This window comes from Merops nubicus, unplaced genomic scaffold (genome assembly GCF_000691845.1).
Source record: "Merops nubicus isolate BGI_N331 unplaced genomic scaffold, ASM69184v1 scaffold51256, whole genome shotgun sequence".
In the NCBI taxonomy this organism is placed as follows: Eukaryota; Metazoa; Chordata; class Aves; order Coraciiformes; family Meropidae; genus Merops; species Merops nubicus.
This window is the reverse complement of record NW_008613981.1, coordinates 428-17,149: the sequence shown is the minus strand read 5'-3', so window position 1 is coordinate 17,149 and position 16,722 is coordinate 428. Positions and strand designations below refer to the sequence as shown.

The window sequence follows — 16,722 nt, the reverse complement described above, 5'->3', positions numbered from 1 at the left end:
AACAAGTTAGCTAGCTTATTTGCTCTCATTTTACTATTTATAAAATAATAAATAAACTTCTTTCCAAATGAGTATTTCATTTACATCTTTAAAACACTAATGAAGTACAGAAGAATTATTGTTGTTTAGAAAGTATCTGGCTCAACCATTACCTGCTTCAGCTATTAACAAAGCAGCACAATTTTGTATCCCACTCTCTTTTAAGAAAGGAGCGATCCGTGACAACAAGCTTTTGTAGAGTTTTGGATACAGAAGACTTACCTGTTATATTTTGCATCTCACCAGATTCATTTGTATCACTGATGTCAGTTACTGAATGTTCACCAAACAGATCATCAGACACCTGGTTATCTACTTCCATTATGCTCTCCTCAGGATCATTGCCCATTAGATCAGCTTCTCCCAGTTCATTTGGTTTTCCAGTAAATGTCATCTGACAGAAACACCACATCCTTTTCAAGTTGGATTTCAGGGACAGGAGAAACACCACAGGCATAATACAAGGAAAGACTCTACACTCTCCTAGTGAACTAGAATGGGTGAAGACAGTAAGGGCTACACTGAACTGAAGAATTCCACCCTTTGTGATACATCTCTTCTACACACATGAATGGCTTGATTTGAACAACTCTTTTTAGGATACAAGCTTCCTCAGACAGATACTAGTCTCTGATGGTGCCAAAGACCTTGTTAGTATTGAAAAACAATTCTCACCACATGACTCATAAATGTCTCACTATACTTCATAATTTCAGAGAAATGAAAGGAAGGCATGTGACCTTTTTGAGGGCACACTAATTACTACTGTCTCTACCAGATGACAAATTCACAGAGGGTAAGACCCTCAGCTTCCCCTCACCTGAAAACACAAAAGGATTTTGCCTAACTAGACCTGACTACAGGACAATGTGCCAAACAGAGAAGTTTTAAGAGTTGTGCTAAACAGTGATGTGCTACCCTATTATTCTTCTCGGTGAGAGAGTAATTTACAGTCAGAAGATCTAATACTCATATAATAAACACCTTTAAAGTGTTTTAAGGCACATAAGTCCATCAAACTACAAGATTAGAAGAAGCTTTTAAAACTATGCAAGCACACTAAAGTTAAATATCATGCATTACAGAAATTGTTTCTGTGGCATAAAATGTGTATATACTTTTACTCTAATACAGTATTAACAAATTTCCCAAAATAACTTTTTTTTTTTTTTAATGTCAACTGGCATGCTAACCCTGATCAAATCTTACCCACCTACTCTCATTTTCCCCCTACACCTATGTTCAAATGCAGGACAGAAATGTTTCCAGTTAGGAACCCTCTACAAAACTCAACGTATTTTCTTTTAGTTTTTCAGTATTAAGTATCTTATTTGGTTTGCTTCCAAATTATTATACTGTAAAAACAATCCTCTCATACAAAAGCACTCCATTTAGAAACAGAATATACATACCAGATTTTTGCAAATATCTACAAGATCATTCATAAATTTTGATGTTAACAAACGCAGGAATATATTAGACAGCATCTTACTAGCACTGTTCTGTAAGAAAGCAGGAGGTACAGATTGGTTAATTCATTATTTTCAGGTATCACATATATGAATTTCAACTTTGTGATCTCATTAATGAGGAAAAATAAATTCTTTTATAAACTTTACCTTGGTACAATTGCATAAACATTTTGTACACTGCATTATCAAAGTCCTCAGTGAGTTGATCTGGGCATCTTCATTTAGTTTGTTTTTAGACTGAGAAATGCTTTCTCCAACATAATGAATGAGAGACTAGTGAAAAATGCAACACAGTTAAAATACTTCAGTTAAATTCCTTTATACATTGGTGCATACATATCACACCCATAGAGATAAGAAGACATGATTCTCATTCATATGTTCTCACTCGTCCAGCTCTGATATTTACAGTGTAGAATAATGAGTCTGGACTTTTTTTTCTTTTCCCCCACTCATTCTGCTCCAGAAGTGACAAAAAGATGGCCTAGACTTGCCTGAAACACTAATATTTTCATCACAAAAGAATATAGCATCTCTCCAAAAACTGATAAATTTTGGGTTTCCCTATTGAAATAAGAACCCACCTCAGATATTAGCAGGAGGGATAGTAACAGTATTCATACTGGTTTAAACCATCAATCTTAACAAATTCCTACATACAAGACCTATAAAGTAAAGGGCTTGTTATCCTCTAAGTAGTCCTTTGTCCACATGTCCATGAATATTTGATTTTTCTAAACGGAGTGACTCAGAAATGTATTAATATTTAGAATACTCTCCACTGCATAACTAATGCATTGGTGGATTGACAGAATTCCAGTGACTCCTCTCAGCAGCAGTAACACATTTAAACCTCTCTCAATTGCCTTTCTGAAGCAGAAACCAGTGGAAATATTCATGCTCTGAAAATGTGTCAAATATGAATAGAATTTTAAGAATTATTTTACATTGAATAGTTTATTTCATTTTCAATAGTTCTCAAATTAATTGCTGCTTACCCTGGCATTCTGGAACAACTCTGATTTACAGGCATCCTCTTCTTTAAATATACCAGTGTAGCAATAGCAACCAAGAACACCAGTCAAGAGACTGACACATCGGACAAGGTGTTCTGCAGTAACCACCTTAAACTAAATCAAATACACAGTATAAGTGCCAGTGGTTTGTCACTAAACTTTTTCACCAAAATACAGAATTCTTTAGGGTCTCTTTAAAACACTTTATTTTTATACAGATTGCACCAAACTTAGCCAAGATTTGTATCCTAGTGTTTGGCACTACAGTTGCCTCAGCTCCCTAGCAAGTTTTTGTCACTCCATGTTATATTCGCTGTATGTCCCATGGCCCTTACACTTCCTTCCTTCACAATACTTCAAATTCTCCCTGTCCTTTAGATTCCATCAGAGCAATATGTGCTGTTCATACATTTTATGTCCTTTCAGTACAAGAGACAGCATGAGTTGCTCCTTAGCAGCTACTGGGTCAACAAAGAAACAGCACAGATGATTGCACACCATACAGGCTTACTGCAGGAGCATTTCGGAGATCCCTTTTTACCTGTCTACATTATTTGGATCAAATAAGGAGAAAGAGCAGATGAATAATCATTTGTCTGACTTCCTAAGGAAGGAGACCAACCCAGATTGCTATCTCCAGCAGATCTCTGGACCAATGTCTCACTCACAGCAGGGTCAGCTCTGAAGTCAGAGCAGGCTACTCAAGGGGTGATCCAGTCAGAGTTTGAAAACCTCCAAGGATGAAGACCGCATGACCTCTCAGGCAGGGCAACCTGTGCACTGCCTGATTGTCTCTATGTAGATACAATTACTTGTGTATCCAGTGTCAACTTTTCTTGACTCTGCCTGCTGTCTCCAATCTTCCTGCAATATAGCACTGTGAAGAGCATGGCTCTGTCTTCTAGACAACCTTATAGGAACCGGCAGGCTGCCCCCAATGCCATTGTTGCTCCAGAATGAACAAGTTGTTTCAGTGTCCTCCACTGAATACACTACTTGTCTGTGTTGTGCTGGGAGGCCCAAAACTGGATGCAGTAGTTCAGATGCCACCTAAAGGCATCAGGTAGAAAGGGATAATCTTAAGCACTGGCTGTGGTCTTCTTAATATATTAATAAAAATATTTGCAGCTTTCTTTCCAATCACCCCTTTACACAGGCGTCCTTTTTTACAAAACCTAACGATTTCAGGCCTTTATGTCTCAGGCTATCTTGGCTGAAAATAGGCAAGAGCTTTGTACTGGTCTGGCTGAGCTTATTTTCCCACAGCAGCTCTCCTGGTGCAGGGCTTTTGTGTTGGGAGGTAGAAGGGTGTTGATAACTCCCATGTTTGACCACCACTGAGCAGGGCTCGCACAGCACCAAGGCTCTTTCTAACATTCTCCCCACAATGGGATGGGGGGGGCAGGAACTTGGGGGGAATGTAACCAGAACAGCTGACCTGAACTGACCAAAGAGATATTCCAGACCACATGACATCAGCTCAACTATAAAGATAGTACAAAGGGCGGGGGGGGGGATGTCAGAGCTACTCCTCAGTCCTCTGGAGCAACTGCTCTGCGTTTTGGAGTCCTGCTTCCCAGGAAAGGCCAGACATCCCCTGCTGATAGGAAGCAGGGAATAAATCTTAGGGTTTTTTCTCTTTGCTTCCATGCACAGCATTGCTTGGCTTTTGCTTTCTAATTAACCTGTCCTTGGTTTTATCCACAAGGCTTTTGTCTCTATCTTATTTTCCTTTGTCCTTTTGCTCTGTGGAGGAGGGATAGGAAAGGGGGAGGGTGACAGAGTGGCTTCGTGGGTATCACTTGCTCAGCCAGGGTTAGCCCACCACAAGCTTAAAGCATTACAGGGGCACAGAAGCTGAAACCAACATCACGAAAAGCCAAGTAACAGTGGTTTATGTGGCAACTTTGCACACACTTCCACTTCTATGCAGCTTCTATGCCCTCCCACATACTTAAGAAAACTACAGACATTTTGCCAATGATGCAAAGAAATACAGAATTCTCTATTTCGTATTATTTGATATAGATTTTAAAATGTTTGTGGTTCATTTTTAGTGGTAAAAGGCAAGTGAACCTATATACTTTGCCTTGAAAGTATGTTTAAGGGCAGAAATATGAGGATGGAACTGATTTCTAACTTACCTTAGGAGTGTAGCTGTTTGAAAGCTTTTCTGACACTGCTAAAAGACAGCGCTCCAGTGTTTCCCTAAGATTTTGGTTGATGGCAAGTCTTGAACCAGTCACATTTTTACCTTCAGCATTTACTGCAAAATTAGTGAAAATATCCATTTCATCAAATGTTGTCTGCAGATACAGCTCTTCAACATCAGAAAAATTTTCTTCTTTTCCTTGCAAGTGTTGCACACTTAAAGAAGAGACATCAATTTTACTTTAGCAGCCAGCATACAACTTACAAGACTTTAAAACTACTATTTAAATACAAGAAATAATCAAAAACAAAATAAAATATTTCCTCTTTTTGTGCTTCCAAACTCCAGCTATCTTTAATTTCTGAGGTTACTTCCATTGTGAAATGGATACCACCATTTTAGCCCTGTCTGAAGAAACTGCAAAGAAAAACAGAGCCTACAGGCACACCATACATTCTACTGCAGCTCCTACAGCAGTATCTGCTTTGTGCTAACATGGCTGACCTCAACCTACTTCAAACAATGGAAGCAGAAATTCACGATCCCCCTCCAGATAACATTTTTAACTTCTACTGGGAAAGTCTTATCTTCAATCAGAACAAATTATACACATTTTAGTTTCATTTCAATGGGATATAGTCCATGACCTTGAACACAGGCATCAGTGAAAGACTCAACAGCTCTGATGGACTCTGACACACTCAAGTAATGTGTGGCTGGGGACACAAATATAGGTGGAGTGGCATGAGAACATATGGACACTGAGCATCTAGCCAACTTTCTACTTGGCATCTATCTTCAAGAAAATGTTTAAGATATACACTTCCTCCAGAACAGAAGGTAATGTTAAAAAGCATGAATATACATTTGTATAGTTACAAAGTACACAAAAAAAATATAATTGTAATGAGTTAGAAGTACCTAACGTACTTATGGATAAAGACCCAAATATTTAGCTGTATTGCTGAAGAGAGATGATACACATATTCCTTTATACGGTATTTTGTTTAGTACTCAAAGCTTTTACTCTGTCAGCAAGAAACTATTTTAATATCTACTTAAAGCAACTTAACAAACCACAGAAGTGGTATTATTTTTATGGGGTTTGAAAGATGCTGTAGAGAAAGATGCAAAAGAGCTTGAGGAATTATACATTTCATTATCTCTGCTTACTAAAACGGCAACTACAAAAAGCTTAAGTGTCTTGTAATGATTGATTTAAAGTCATACCATTTAGCATCATTTTGGAAAAACATCATAGCAGCTCTACAGTTCTTCATTGTAAGACTCACGAGAATTTTTTGTAACAGAAGATGAGGAAAATCACTGTAAAAAAAGAAAATTGTTATGTATTTTCCTGCAATCAGACAAGCAATTTAGATTCAGGAAGTGCACCCAAACATTAACCAGATTAACAGTGTATCTTCCAAGAAGCTTTAGTTTTTACTTGAGGTTTCTAACACATAGTTCACGTACCTGCTATGCTACAGATGGGTAACCGAGTTATGTCCCCAGAATGACATTCTACAATGAGCTCAAAACTCCCTATAAACTCTAACAGAGCACTAACATAATACAGTTGTGCAAATCTGCTTTTCCCTGTGCAGTTTTCTGTGTTACAGGGTGAGCTTACATACAACATTATGCCACAAAGACTTTACCTGCAAAGCACAGAAGGCAACTCTGCACATTCCTCCATTTCCTCCTCCAAATAGCAGGACAGTACCCATTTCATTATTGCCTCCTTTAACACAAGATCCAGATTTCTTTCACAATTATTCTGTTCCATTCCTACATCCAAATTTTCTGGCACTGAATAGACAGACATCACTAATGATAAACAATGGACAGCGGAACTGTAACAAAAATGGAACACAGGACATTTGTGAGAAACAACATGGGATTTGTTATCAGCACTCAATACTCAGTATTTTAAATACTCAAAATAATCACTGTGAGTATTTTGGCAGGCTCAGGGAGCATCAAGTACATAAGCAAGTTAATAAGCATGCAGATTGGAAAACTCCTTTGTTAGCATCTTTGCATTTTCAAAAGCCACATTTTGCCTATCACAGATATATTCTGTCTACTTTAAAGACCGTTTCAGAGTACTCATTTCAGAATTGAAATACACTTAGAAGAAAACACACTTTTTAACTTAAAAAAATCAATATCTCTTTCAGTCAGATTTTAAATTTTCAGTCAGTTTTACATTTGTAGTCAATTTTAAATTTGAAGATGCTTACCTCTCCTCTTCTGCCTCTGCTTTGAGAGTTATGAATGTACTTAGGCCTGTTTCAAATGCTTAAAACACAAACATGGGCAGTTCTTAAGTAGAACTACAGCCACAACAACATGATTATTTTGAATAACACAGTGGTTTTGGTTTCACAGTAAAGACTGACATAAATCAAACGCAAAATATTATCCTTGCTTTCCATATTACCTTGAAGGCTTGCATGCAGTTCCTGAAAATATCTTCCAGAGTTCTTTATCTGTTACAACAAGGTTTCCCTCAATCATAGCTGCAAGTAGCCCAAAGCTCTCCACTTCAATTTGCTGGAAACTTATGCTACGAATGGCAAGAGACCAAATCTTTGCCCAGGTTCTCTGGAGCTCCAACTTGTGGGTGCTTTTCAGATCAGTTTTCAGGTTTTGACACAAAGCTACCTGTGTAAGACATTTCAGCACATGTGGGGTCCTTTCTCCTCGGCGCTGCTGAGGCAGTAACTGGTGAAGTACACTGAGTAAGGGAGGTAGCTCACTATTAGGGAGACTCATGGGATACTTTGATATTAACTCAGCTGTGATCTGCAACCTTGAAAACAAAAAGGGAAGCATTTAATAACAAATACATAGAAGTTTGCGCCGTCAGAGTAAGCAAACAAAGTGTTCTCCAGTTGTCATTTTGCATTTATACTTTCCAGTATTGAGCCTATTTGTTTTCTATCAAGGCTTAAAGATTCAGTATTTCTACTGTTTTTACTTGTAAATCTGCTCACCTAGCCTTGCTATCACTAACAATATCTTACAAGCTGAGTTCACCAATTTCTGATCACAAGGGAAGAAAACTTCAGGGGAAAAAAAAAAAGTGATTTTTGTCCTTTTGGACTAGCCTGTTATAGACTCTGACCCAGGGAGTAACCTCAAGGGTGAAACTGCATAAACGGTAAACATTACAACAACATCTCTGCAGAAAAGAAAGATAAAATGTGTCACATTAATAAAACATTAAGCTGGGGATGGTAAGTTGTTTAGGTTTTGTTCATAGCAATGGTTACCAGTCTACCCCAATTAGCAAATAACAGCTCTCTCAGTATTTCTTGGAGATTGCCACCTCCATACCACATGGCATGTTAACTTCACAGCTGGGTCCTAAAGAGCCACTTTGCCTCAATACTGTGGGCAATAAACACACACAGAGGGGCACAAACCTGGCACCCCAGCTCAGTACCCAATTCAGAAGCAGCTACACCATACTAGTATCTACAGCAGTTTCCAATAAAAGTCAGAAAGACAGGGAGGAACAGTAAGAGCATAAAACATGCAGTGTAATCTACTGTAGCTAAAAAGTAAACATTCTTTGGCTTCAAGTTCATTTCCTAACATTCATAAGCTGGATCACACACACACCACTTACATAAAGACTGGTAATATCTAGCACAAAAGGCAGACAAAAAAAACAGAGACAGTAATATCTTATACACTACAACCCAGTTTACCAGACCTCATATGTCATTTCTCAGGAAATCAAAGATACGATGTTTTCAAAGCAAGAGTGCCAACAACACTACTCAACTTCTTCACAAATGCTGTGAGAATCTAATCTTAGCATATAGATATGTAATTACAGCATGTGCAGACACCTAATTTGAAACCACAACATATTCAGGAGAACAATTAAATGTAAAAAGATGTCTGTAGTGATATTTGTTTCATGTAAAGATGTTATTACCAAGGTATGACATCAAAATCCTTCTGGGATCTTTGCAGGTTGTCCCGAATTACCTCCCAGCCTAGCTCAATCCTCTTGCGCTTCCTTGGCATCGTTTCATCACTGGACTCTCTTTGAGAGACAGCATAGGACTGGGTAATTTCCAGAACTTTGGTATCCTCTGTAAAAACCTTTCATAAAGGGAAATTTAAAAGTACACAAAGAGAAAAAGTTCTATTTACAGGAAAACTCAAACGTCAAACTGGCCCATTTTTTACTGTGTATAAAGCCTCTTAAGAGGTAATCAGAATTACTTATTATTCTTTACTGTAACAGAATCCACTGTTTATAGTCTAATAAGCAACACTAGTGAAACCTCGTGTAATTTAGGAACCCATGCATTTCTAAACCACACAAAAATTAACAATTAAACATGAGAGAACACAGACAAAAGGGACTAATACTTCAGCAAATTATTTTGAGGAAATGCTAAAGCTTTTTACTTTAAAAAGCAAAACCTACAACACAGCACATGCATTGCCAACTTTATATTCACATAAAAATGTTACCTGATGACAAATATCAGCCATTAACTCAATCAAGTTTTCCTTCACAGCAATGTTACGTGAACCTGAAGAATACTTTCCTCTACTGCTGATGAGATTTATCTCGTTCACCAGCAGATCATACAGGTTATGCAGGATACTTTGCCATTTTGTTGAGGCACATGCACCTGTACATGCAAAACCAATTAAAAGTTAAATATGTACTGTTCACTCGATACTATAGGGAAATCTACCTAGACAATGCAAAACAGCCAAAGTCAGAGTAAAGCATAAAAGCTTAACAAATGCAGGCTTGCAAAACCAGGCTTTTAATGCAGAATGAATAAAGGAAAAAAGGGAAGAAAGTTGAGAGAATTTTAGTCGGCCGACACAAGTATAAAGGGTAGGAGCAATGTTTCTAATAACCCATTCTTAATCTGGAGAGACTGCAATCAAATGCAATGGCTAAGTTTGGACTGATTATACAATCTGCCATGTGTAGACAAAAAAAAACACACAAACAAACCTTTTAAGAAGAAAAAAAAAAAAGATGCTATAACTGAAATCAGCCATGACAAACACAATTACTGAGTGATGTGCTCTGACCAATTTTATACAGTAAGTCAGACTTAGACCAGAGTAGTAACTTGTAGGCTTAAGTAAACCTGGTAAGATATGAATACATGGCAATCTAAACTATTATTTCCTTTCCCCAAAGACTCTGTGTTTTGATTTGGTAATTAAAATCACCTCGTGATTAAAGAAAAAATAATTTTTAAAGAATCAACCTTTACAGGACTTAATTAATATTCTCTTAGTATATACATTTTGAAAACTCATTTTCACTTTCACTCAATATTAACCTACAGCATAAAACTATGGACAAGTAATCACTCCCATTAACATTTCCAAGACTCAGTATCAAAATTCAGGAAGTTGGCACAATAATTCAAACAATCACATACAGCAATAGGAAAAGACCACAGGGTGCTTTTTATTTACCTTCTTCCTGAGTTTTTGCACCCTTTGGATGATGAATATGAATTTGGAGATGAAATAACTCAATTATTGATTCCTTCAGGGAATCCTTTGGTCTATACTGAGTCCATATATAAAGCACTGTAGGCAAAATTTCCTCCCCTAATTTACAAATCCTCATGCGACAGTTGGCAGCAAACTTATTGCAGAAGATATTCATTGCTCCAATGATATGATCCAGGCCTGCAGCATTCTTTTCCTGCCTGCAACACAAAACAAACGCTCACACTTCTGGGAGAAATAAACTTACTTCTTTTCACAATGTTGTGGTTTGAGGCTTGGAATGGGGTCGTGACCTTCCAGCAACTGGGAGGACCCCGGGTGGGGGTGAAACCATTGTATTCCCTCCCCTTCCCACACACACTCTGATAAGAGGCAGGGAGTGGTTTCTTGTTTCACTCCTGCTTTGGAGCTCAGAGAGGAAAGTTCTCCTTTCACTCCGTGGGACCCTGGAACCATTTCTGAGGGTTTTGTATATTTTATCTTTTGTATTATTCCCCTGATCTTTATATATATTATTTTCCTTACCTCCCTTTTTCGTTTTCTGTTCCTTGTTGAACAATATACTTCATTTTTTTAAAAAGTGTCTCTCTCTCTCTCTCGAGGGGGTGGGGGAGAGGCGAGTACATAGTTCTGTTCTGTGTGGGTCCTGCCCTGAACCCCTTTTTACACGGAACCAGGACACACAGGAATTGTTTAAATGTAAATACTAGCAAGTAATTATCTTCAGAATATTATCTGCCTAACAAATGCAGAAGTTATTAGTACTTTAAAGTATTAAATTTGTCTTCAAAGACAAAGCAAAACAAAGCTAAAGTATTACATGCTATTAGTCAAGTCTAATCTCAAATGCTTAAAATGAGTTATTCCCTAAAAGTAGGTGTTGGCACACAAAGCAGCACTTCCAACATACCTTGCACACTGCATTGCTTTTGAAAAGAAGAGAAACATATCAGAACTCAGCCCATCCGTTTGGAAGCAGTACCCCCTCGTAAGTGTGTGAATGATCCTGGCTGCCAAGACTCTATTAATCTTCCCAGAAGGTCTGAGGTATAATTGGCCATACAGGACGAGCAACTCTGCAAATGTATGAAAGGATGTAGGATATAATGTGTATATATATATGTTGTAAACATAGAAATATCACAGAATTGCTTTGGTTGACAAAGGCTTTTAAGATCATCGAGTCCAACCATAATCTAATACTGCCATGCCCACCATGAAACCATGTCCCTCAGCAACACATCTACACATCTTTTAAATCCCTCCAGGGACGGTGCCTCCACAGTCTCCCTGGGCAGCCTGTTCCAGGGCTTGACAACCCTTTCTGTGAAGGTTTTTCCTAATATCCAATCTAAACCTCCCCTGGCACAACTCGAGGCCATATTCTCTTGTCCTATCACTTGCTACATGGGAGAAGAGACTGACCTCGCCTCACTACAAGCTTCCTTCAGGTAGTTGTAGAGAGTGATAAGGTCTCCCTTGAGTCTTCTTCAGGCTAAATGCAACCCCTGTTCCCTCAGCTGCTCCTTGTAAGACTTGTTCTCTAGACCCTTCACCAGTTTTGTTGTCCTCCTTTTGACCCACTCCAGCACCTCAATGTCCTCTCTGTAGTGATGGGCACAAAACTGAACACAGTATTTGAGGTGCCGCCTCATCAGTGCCAAGTAGAGGGGGACAATCACTTCCCTAGTCCTGCTGGCCACACTATTTCTGATATAAGCCAGGATGCCACTGGCCTTCTCGGCCACCTGGGCACATGCTGGCTCATGTTCGGGCAGCTGTCAATCAACACCTCCAGGTCCTTTTCCACCAGGCATCTTTCCAGCCACTCATCCCCAAGCCTGTAGCATTGCAGGGGGTTGTTGTGTCCCAAGTGCAGGACCCAGCAACATATTACAGAGGAATAAATAAAAAAATGCTTGAAGCAAAACATTCCATTAAGTATGTGGAAACTATCATGCTGAATTCAGCTGCAGTCACAAAAGTTAACTGAATAAAAAAAACCCAAACATGTGGTCTTGCCTACACTGGAAGTGAACATATCCAGCCCCTCCTGGATAAGTCCCTGCCTTTGCACCCTGCCCCAGCCTGTGGGCTGATAGCCCTCTCTTTGTCTTCTATCCCCCCCACCGGCTCCCACGCTCAGGCAGCTTTCCTATACAGTTCCAGCTTCTCCTTCAATCTTCAACTTCCAGTTCTATCTCCATCACCAAACAGCACCAAGCTCTTGGACTTCCGAGACCTCACCCTCAGGCTCTCAAATTACTCAACCACATCACCTATGCGGAATAGTTCCATTCCAGCAAGGTTTTATTTTGCCTCCCCTTGGTATTCCAGGTATCACCAGTCTCCTCTTCCGAGTTCTTCGCAGGTTCAGTTCCATTCTGTAGTTAAACTGTTAACGCTACTGAGCAGAGTACTTTTCTCATAAAATGCATTTCAGAAATACAAACGGACTTCAAAATACTACACTACAAAAATAAAAGTAGTATTTCTATACTTTCTCCAGAATTGTACACGTAACATTCATCAAACCAGACTGTAAAACTTCTAATGCCCCTTTTTTTCTTCAAATTACTGTTCTATTACATTAATAAACAAAACAGATGAGTTGAGAGCTCAGTACATGTCAGGTCATTCATAATATACAAACATTCTTCTCCATGCTAAGTAAGTTAACTGTCTTGGAATGAAATCCAGTCCTGTAAAAATTGAAAAGTTATGTTTGCATTTGCACTCAGTTCAAGTGGCACACTATATCATTATCCAGCTTTTGAATCTGGTTTTGTCAATTTAATTCGTAAGCTTTCTAATGTCTTCTTTACATATGAGTGGATAACAGCTGTGACTCAATGGGTTTTTTTTGGACCTTAATGTGCCAACAAAACTCAGATAGCAAAATTTAACAGTAATATGTTAACTATGTCAAACAAACCAGCCAGTACCTAGTAACTTGCAAACAAGTCCATAGGCAGTTTTACTGAGGCTGTTTCCAGCACACACGTTCCATGCATTTGTTGTACACATTAAGCCCTGTGGAGGCCACAAACACGTAACCCCATTGTATGTAAGTACATGTTTCAGCAAGCAACAGACAGAGTAAGCAGAGAGAAAAAAAATCAGTTCCTAATCTTTCCTGCTTTATTTCAATTGTGCGCCTTCAAAGCTGACCCTATTTTACTTCCTATTTTGCATAGTACCTCACACAACAGGGCATCAAACAAATCAAAACACACCTAAATGTGTTTCTACAATGGGAAAAGACATTTGTAGGTAGGCTTAAAAAATGTTACCTGACCACTGCTGCTGGGATATCTCACACCAGTATTTCCTTACTGAGAGAATATCTTTTAAGAGTATACTACTACAGTCAGAGCCATAAGCAGCACAGCTTGTTGGATCTCTTATAATTTCCATTACATAAATCAAAAGCTCCTGACATTTCAGTCTAGGTCCTCCTGCATGAAGAGAAAACGTGAGACTGTAATTAACCCAAAGCGGGACAAATAAATCTCTAATTACTCACTTGTAAATGTGCACTTTAAAATAAAAAATAAACAACCTACAGTTCTATTAGGATTCATCTTCTTAAACTCTTTCTAAGAATGAAATTATTTATGAGATAATGCATCAGTTATATACATGTTGACTAATTAAAAAAAGGCATGATGAACATCAAGGACAGAGAAGGAGCACAAAGGACTGATTCACGTGAAGATATTTAAATTGTAAATACCTGGAAGCAAGCAACATGAACCCTGCTCTGGAAACTTACTTCAGACTGAGAAATCAAAGTTGAAAGCAAAGCACCAAAATAAAACAGTAGTTCTATATGAATATATATTACTGACTTTTATTAGCACATCTGATGAAATATTTGACCAAACTTCCAACTTCTTGCATCTTTTTCTGTCTAGTAGTTTGGGTTGAGGCAGACGCATTTGGTTTTGTCAGCTGCAGGTTTTTAATTTCTTTCTGGAAATATTTCTGCAAGATGCTTCAAAAATAAAAAAGACATTAATTGAGGATCTGCATATTTATGACTAAAGTAAAATAGCTAAACATTCATTTAGCCTAAAATGTCAGTGCTTGTTCTTCTTACAATTCTAATTATCAAAGACTAAAACCAACTGAAATATGTAATATAGTCTAACCATGATGGAAATAATCTGCAGAAGGACCCATACATTTTAAAGATAATCCAGAAGCCACCTGAATAGGAACCCAACTTTCCTTTAAACTCTGCATAATGCTACACATGCAATTTATAATTTGGAAAAAAAGCAGCGCTACATCTTTTTATTTATGCTGTAGCATTACACAACAAAAAAATAAGTACTCTTCATTGCTTTATTTGGGAAAACCTTCAAGTTCTATTTCTTCATCATCTAAAACTAACATACAGATTAGATTTTAGATCTAAGAATAGATTAAGTTTTTCACGGGCTTTATCCTTGGCAATTATTGCAGATTTTCTGGCCTACTATTTGTGTTCAGTTTAGAGTCTCTATTTTTGTATTTCTTCTATGTACTTCTAATACAGTATTGTCCATCTCAAAAGCAAAATATAAAATGTATCAAATATTTCTATTTTCTGATACAGCTATGAAACAAGAACTACTGCAACGTTGCCCAATTAAAAAACATAATGGAAACCTGAGCAGACACCAGCCTGTGAGAACTAACACTTCAGATGCACTTGTAACATGAAGTTTAATGCTGGGCCCAGCTGCTCAAAGAACTTACTCACAGTCAGTCCAGTCTTGTAGTACACCTAAAGCAAATTATATCACGGATCGGGCTCTACAAACCTCAACACAGCTTCTTTAATTCACAAGCCACAGTCCTTCTTTGTGTCTTGAAGAACTCAGTAACACAAAAAATTCTACTGAGCTATTTATAAATCTACATATGAACTATTCATTGAAAATCAGATGCAGAGGATAATTTTCAGTACATGAAAGTAATGATTATTTTTGCGAGGAAAAATGACCACTGAGTTAACAATCAGTATCCTAGCAGTTAAGGTTTCTGTGTGTGGTAAGTGTTGCATTTTTGGCTATCTTAAATTTACTTCCTTTAGAGACTAACATAAGCCATTGCTTGTTTACAAGCTGACAAGAAGTCTAAATCCATCTGCAGAGAGAGAGATATGTATTAAAATAGGCATGATAAACAAAAGAATGATGTTCCATGTAAGAAAAATGTGACCATTCACAAAGAAAACCTATGAAACTACCTAAATACAGCATCCCAGTTGAGTTGCTTCCCTTGTTTAGAATCAGAGTTCCGGTCCAGCTGGAGAACTGTTTCAGAATCACGGAGAAGTCGCTTGAAATTCTCGATTTCCTTCTGAAAATACATTTCAAGAAAAATAACTATTAATGATTCTCTTTACTGCTAATTGAGGTGCACACATCAAAAGAAAACTCATTACCCTTCGCTCCACAGCCTTCTCATTTTCAAGGCGGCGACAACAAATGAGCAGATCATGTAATGCAAGACTCATGGTTCAGTTTAACAGAGGAATCATTTGTACCTGCACACAGAAGAAAAGGATAAAACAGTAGTCATTTTCTTTAACACAGAGCCAAGGCAACCAGTCAAAAAACTGAGATTGCAATACACTGAAAAGCTAGTATCAGACACAACCAGTATCACTTCACCAAAAAGCTCCTTTGTGTCTCAGTGAGTCTTGTCAGTCACAAGCATGAAGCAAAGACTCACACCAATATAATCTGTTCCTGCAGGCAACTGGCATGAAGAGTAACAGCAGAGCCTCCCTTCACACAGCTCTGATTTCCTTCTTATGACAGAAAACAGACCTGGTCAGGCAATACGGAGCAAAACTATAATAAGCCTAAAATGACAGAGAGCTGGATTAATTCAGGCAAACACTGCCAGCGTTCAGTGGCCAGCTGTTCTCAGCAGATGTTCTAACCTGCTGCTGCCAGGAGAAGGCAGCACTTGGACCACTCTCCTCCTCTCCCACAACCTACATTTTCACAGGTATGCCCTACCATACTGACAAATCCCTCTGTGCTCAATATGTCAAAGGACACTCGAGTGGAAACAGCTTTTCCTTCTGTGAACAGTTAAAATCATGCCTCATCTCCTTCAGCGGAGGTAGGAATTAGCTAGACCTTGCATTTCTGAATTAGTTAGGCCGATGCAGCTCACGACAATGACACTGTACACAACTTTCATGCTTCTCCTCTCACGCCTTTAATACAGGCCCAAAAGAAATTGTCTGAAAAAGACAAGACAAATTGGAAGTAACTCCAAGGATATGCTGCTGAGGGTGTAATAAGCAATTGAGAATGGGTGTTCATCATGTATCTTGCACACTTAAGAGAGGACATAAAAATATTCATTGAGACAAGTAACACTTAATACTGTCTTCAAGTAGATTTATTTCCTTCAGCTTCACTCAAGACCAGGCTAGGCTAAGCATGACCAGAGATACAGTGGCCAATAGGTGTGTACGGAAAGGAAGACGCTGTAGGCACAAGGGCTGACTCTA

General features: G+C 38.3%; 1 protein-coding gene across 1 annotated transcript; it reads right to left on the bottom strand.

Annotated features, from left to right (window-relative positions):
• Window positions 1-261: 261 nt before the first annotated feature.
• LOC103774631 (serine-protein kinase ATM-like) lies at window positions 262-15,708 on the bottom strand (the record flags this gene model as incomplete). Its single annotated transcript, XM_008942046.1, has 14 exons — window positions 15,637-15,708; window positions 15,439-15,551; window positions 14,051-14,196; window positions 13,493-13,657; window positions 11,110-11,275; window positions 10,161-10,399; window positions 9,183-9,346; window positions 8,635-8,804; window positions 7,126-7,497; window positions 6,341-6,535; window positions 4,672-4,894; window positions 2,510-2,641; window positions 1,452-1,541; window positions 262-433 (listed from the first exon to the last, which is right to left on the bottom strand). Coding segments are annotated over exons 1-14 (2,419 nt in total), but the record flags the coding sequence as incomplete, so codon positions are not given.
• Between the last annotated feature and the right edge of the window lie 1,014 nt (window positions 15,709-16,722).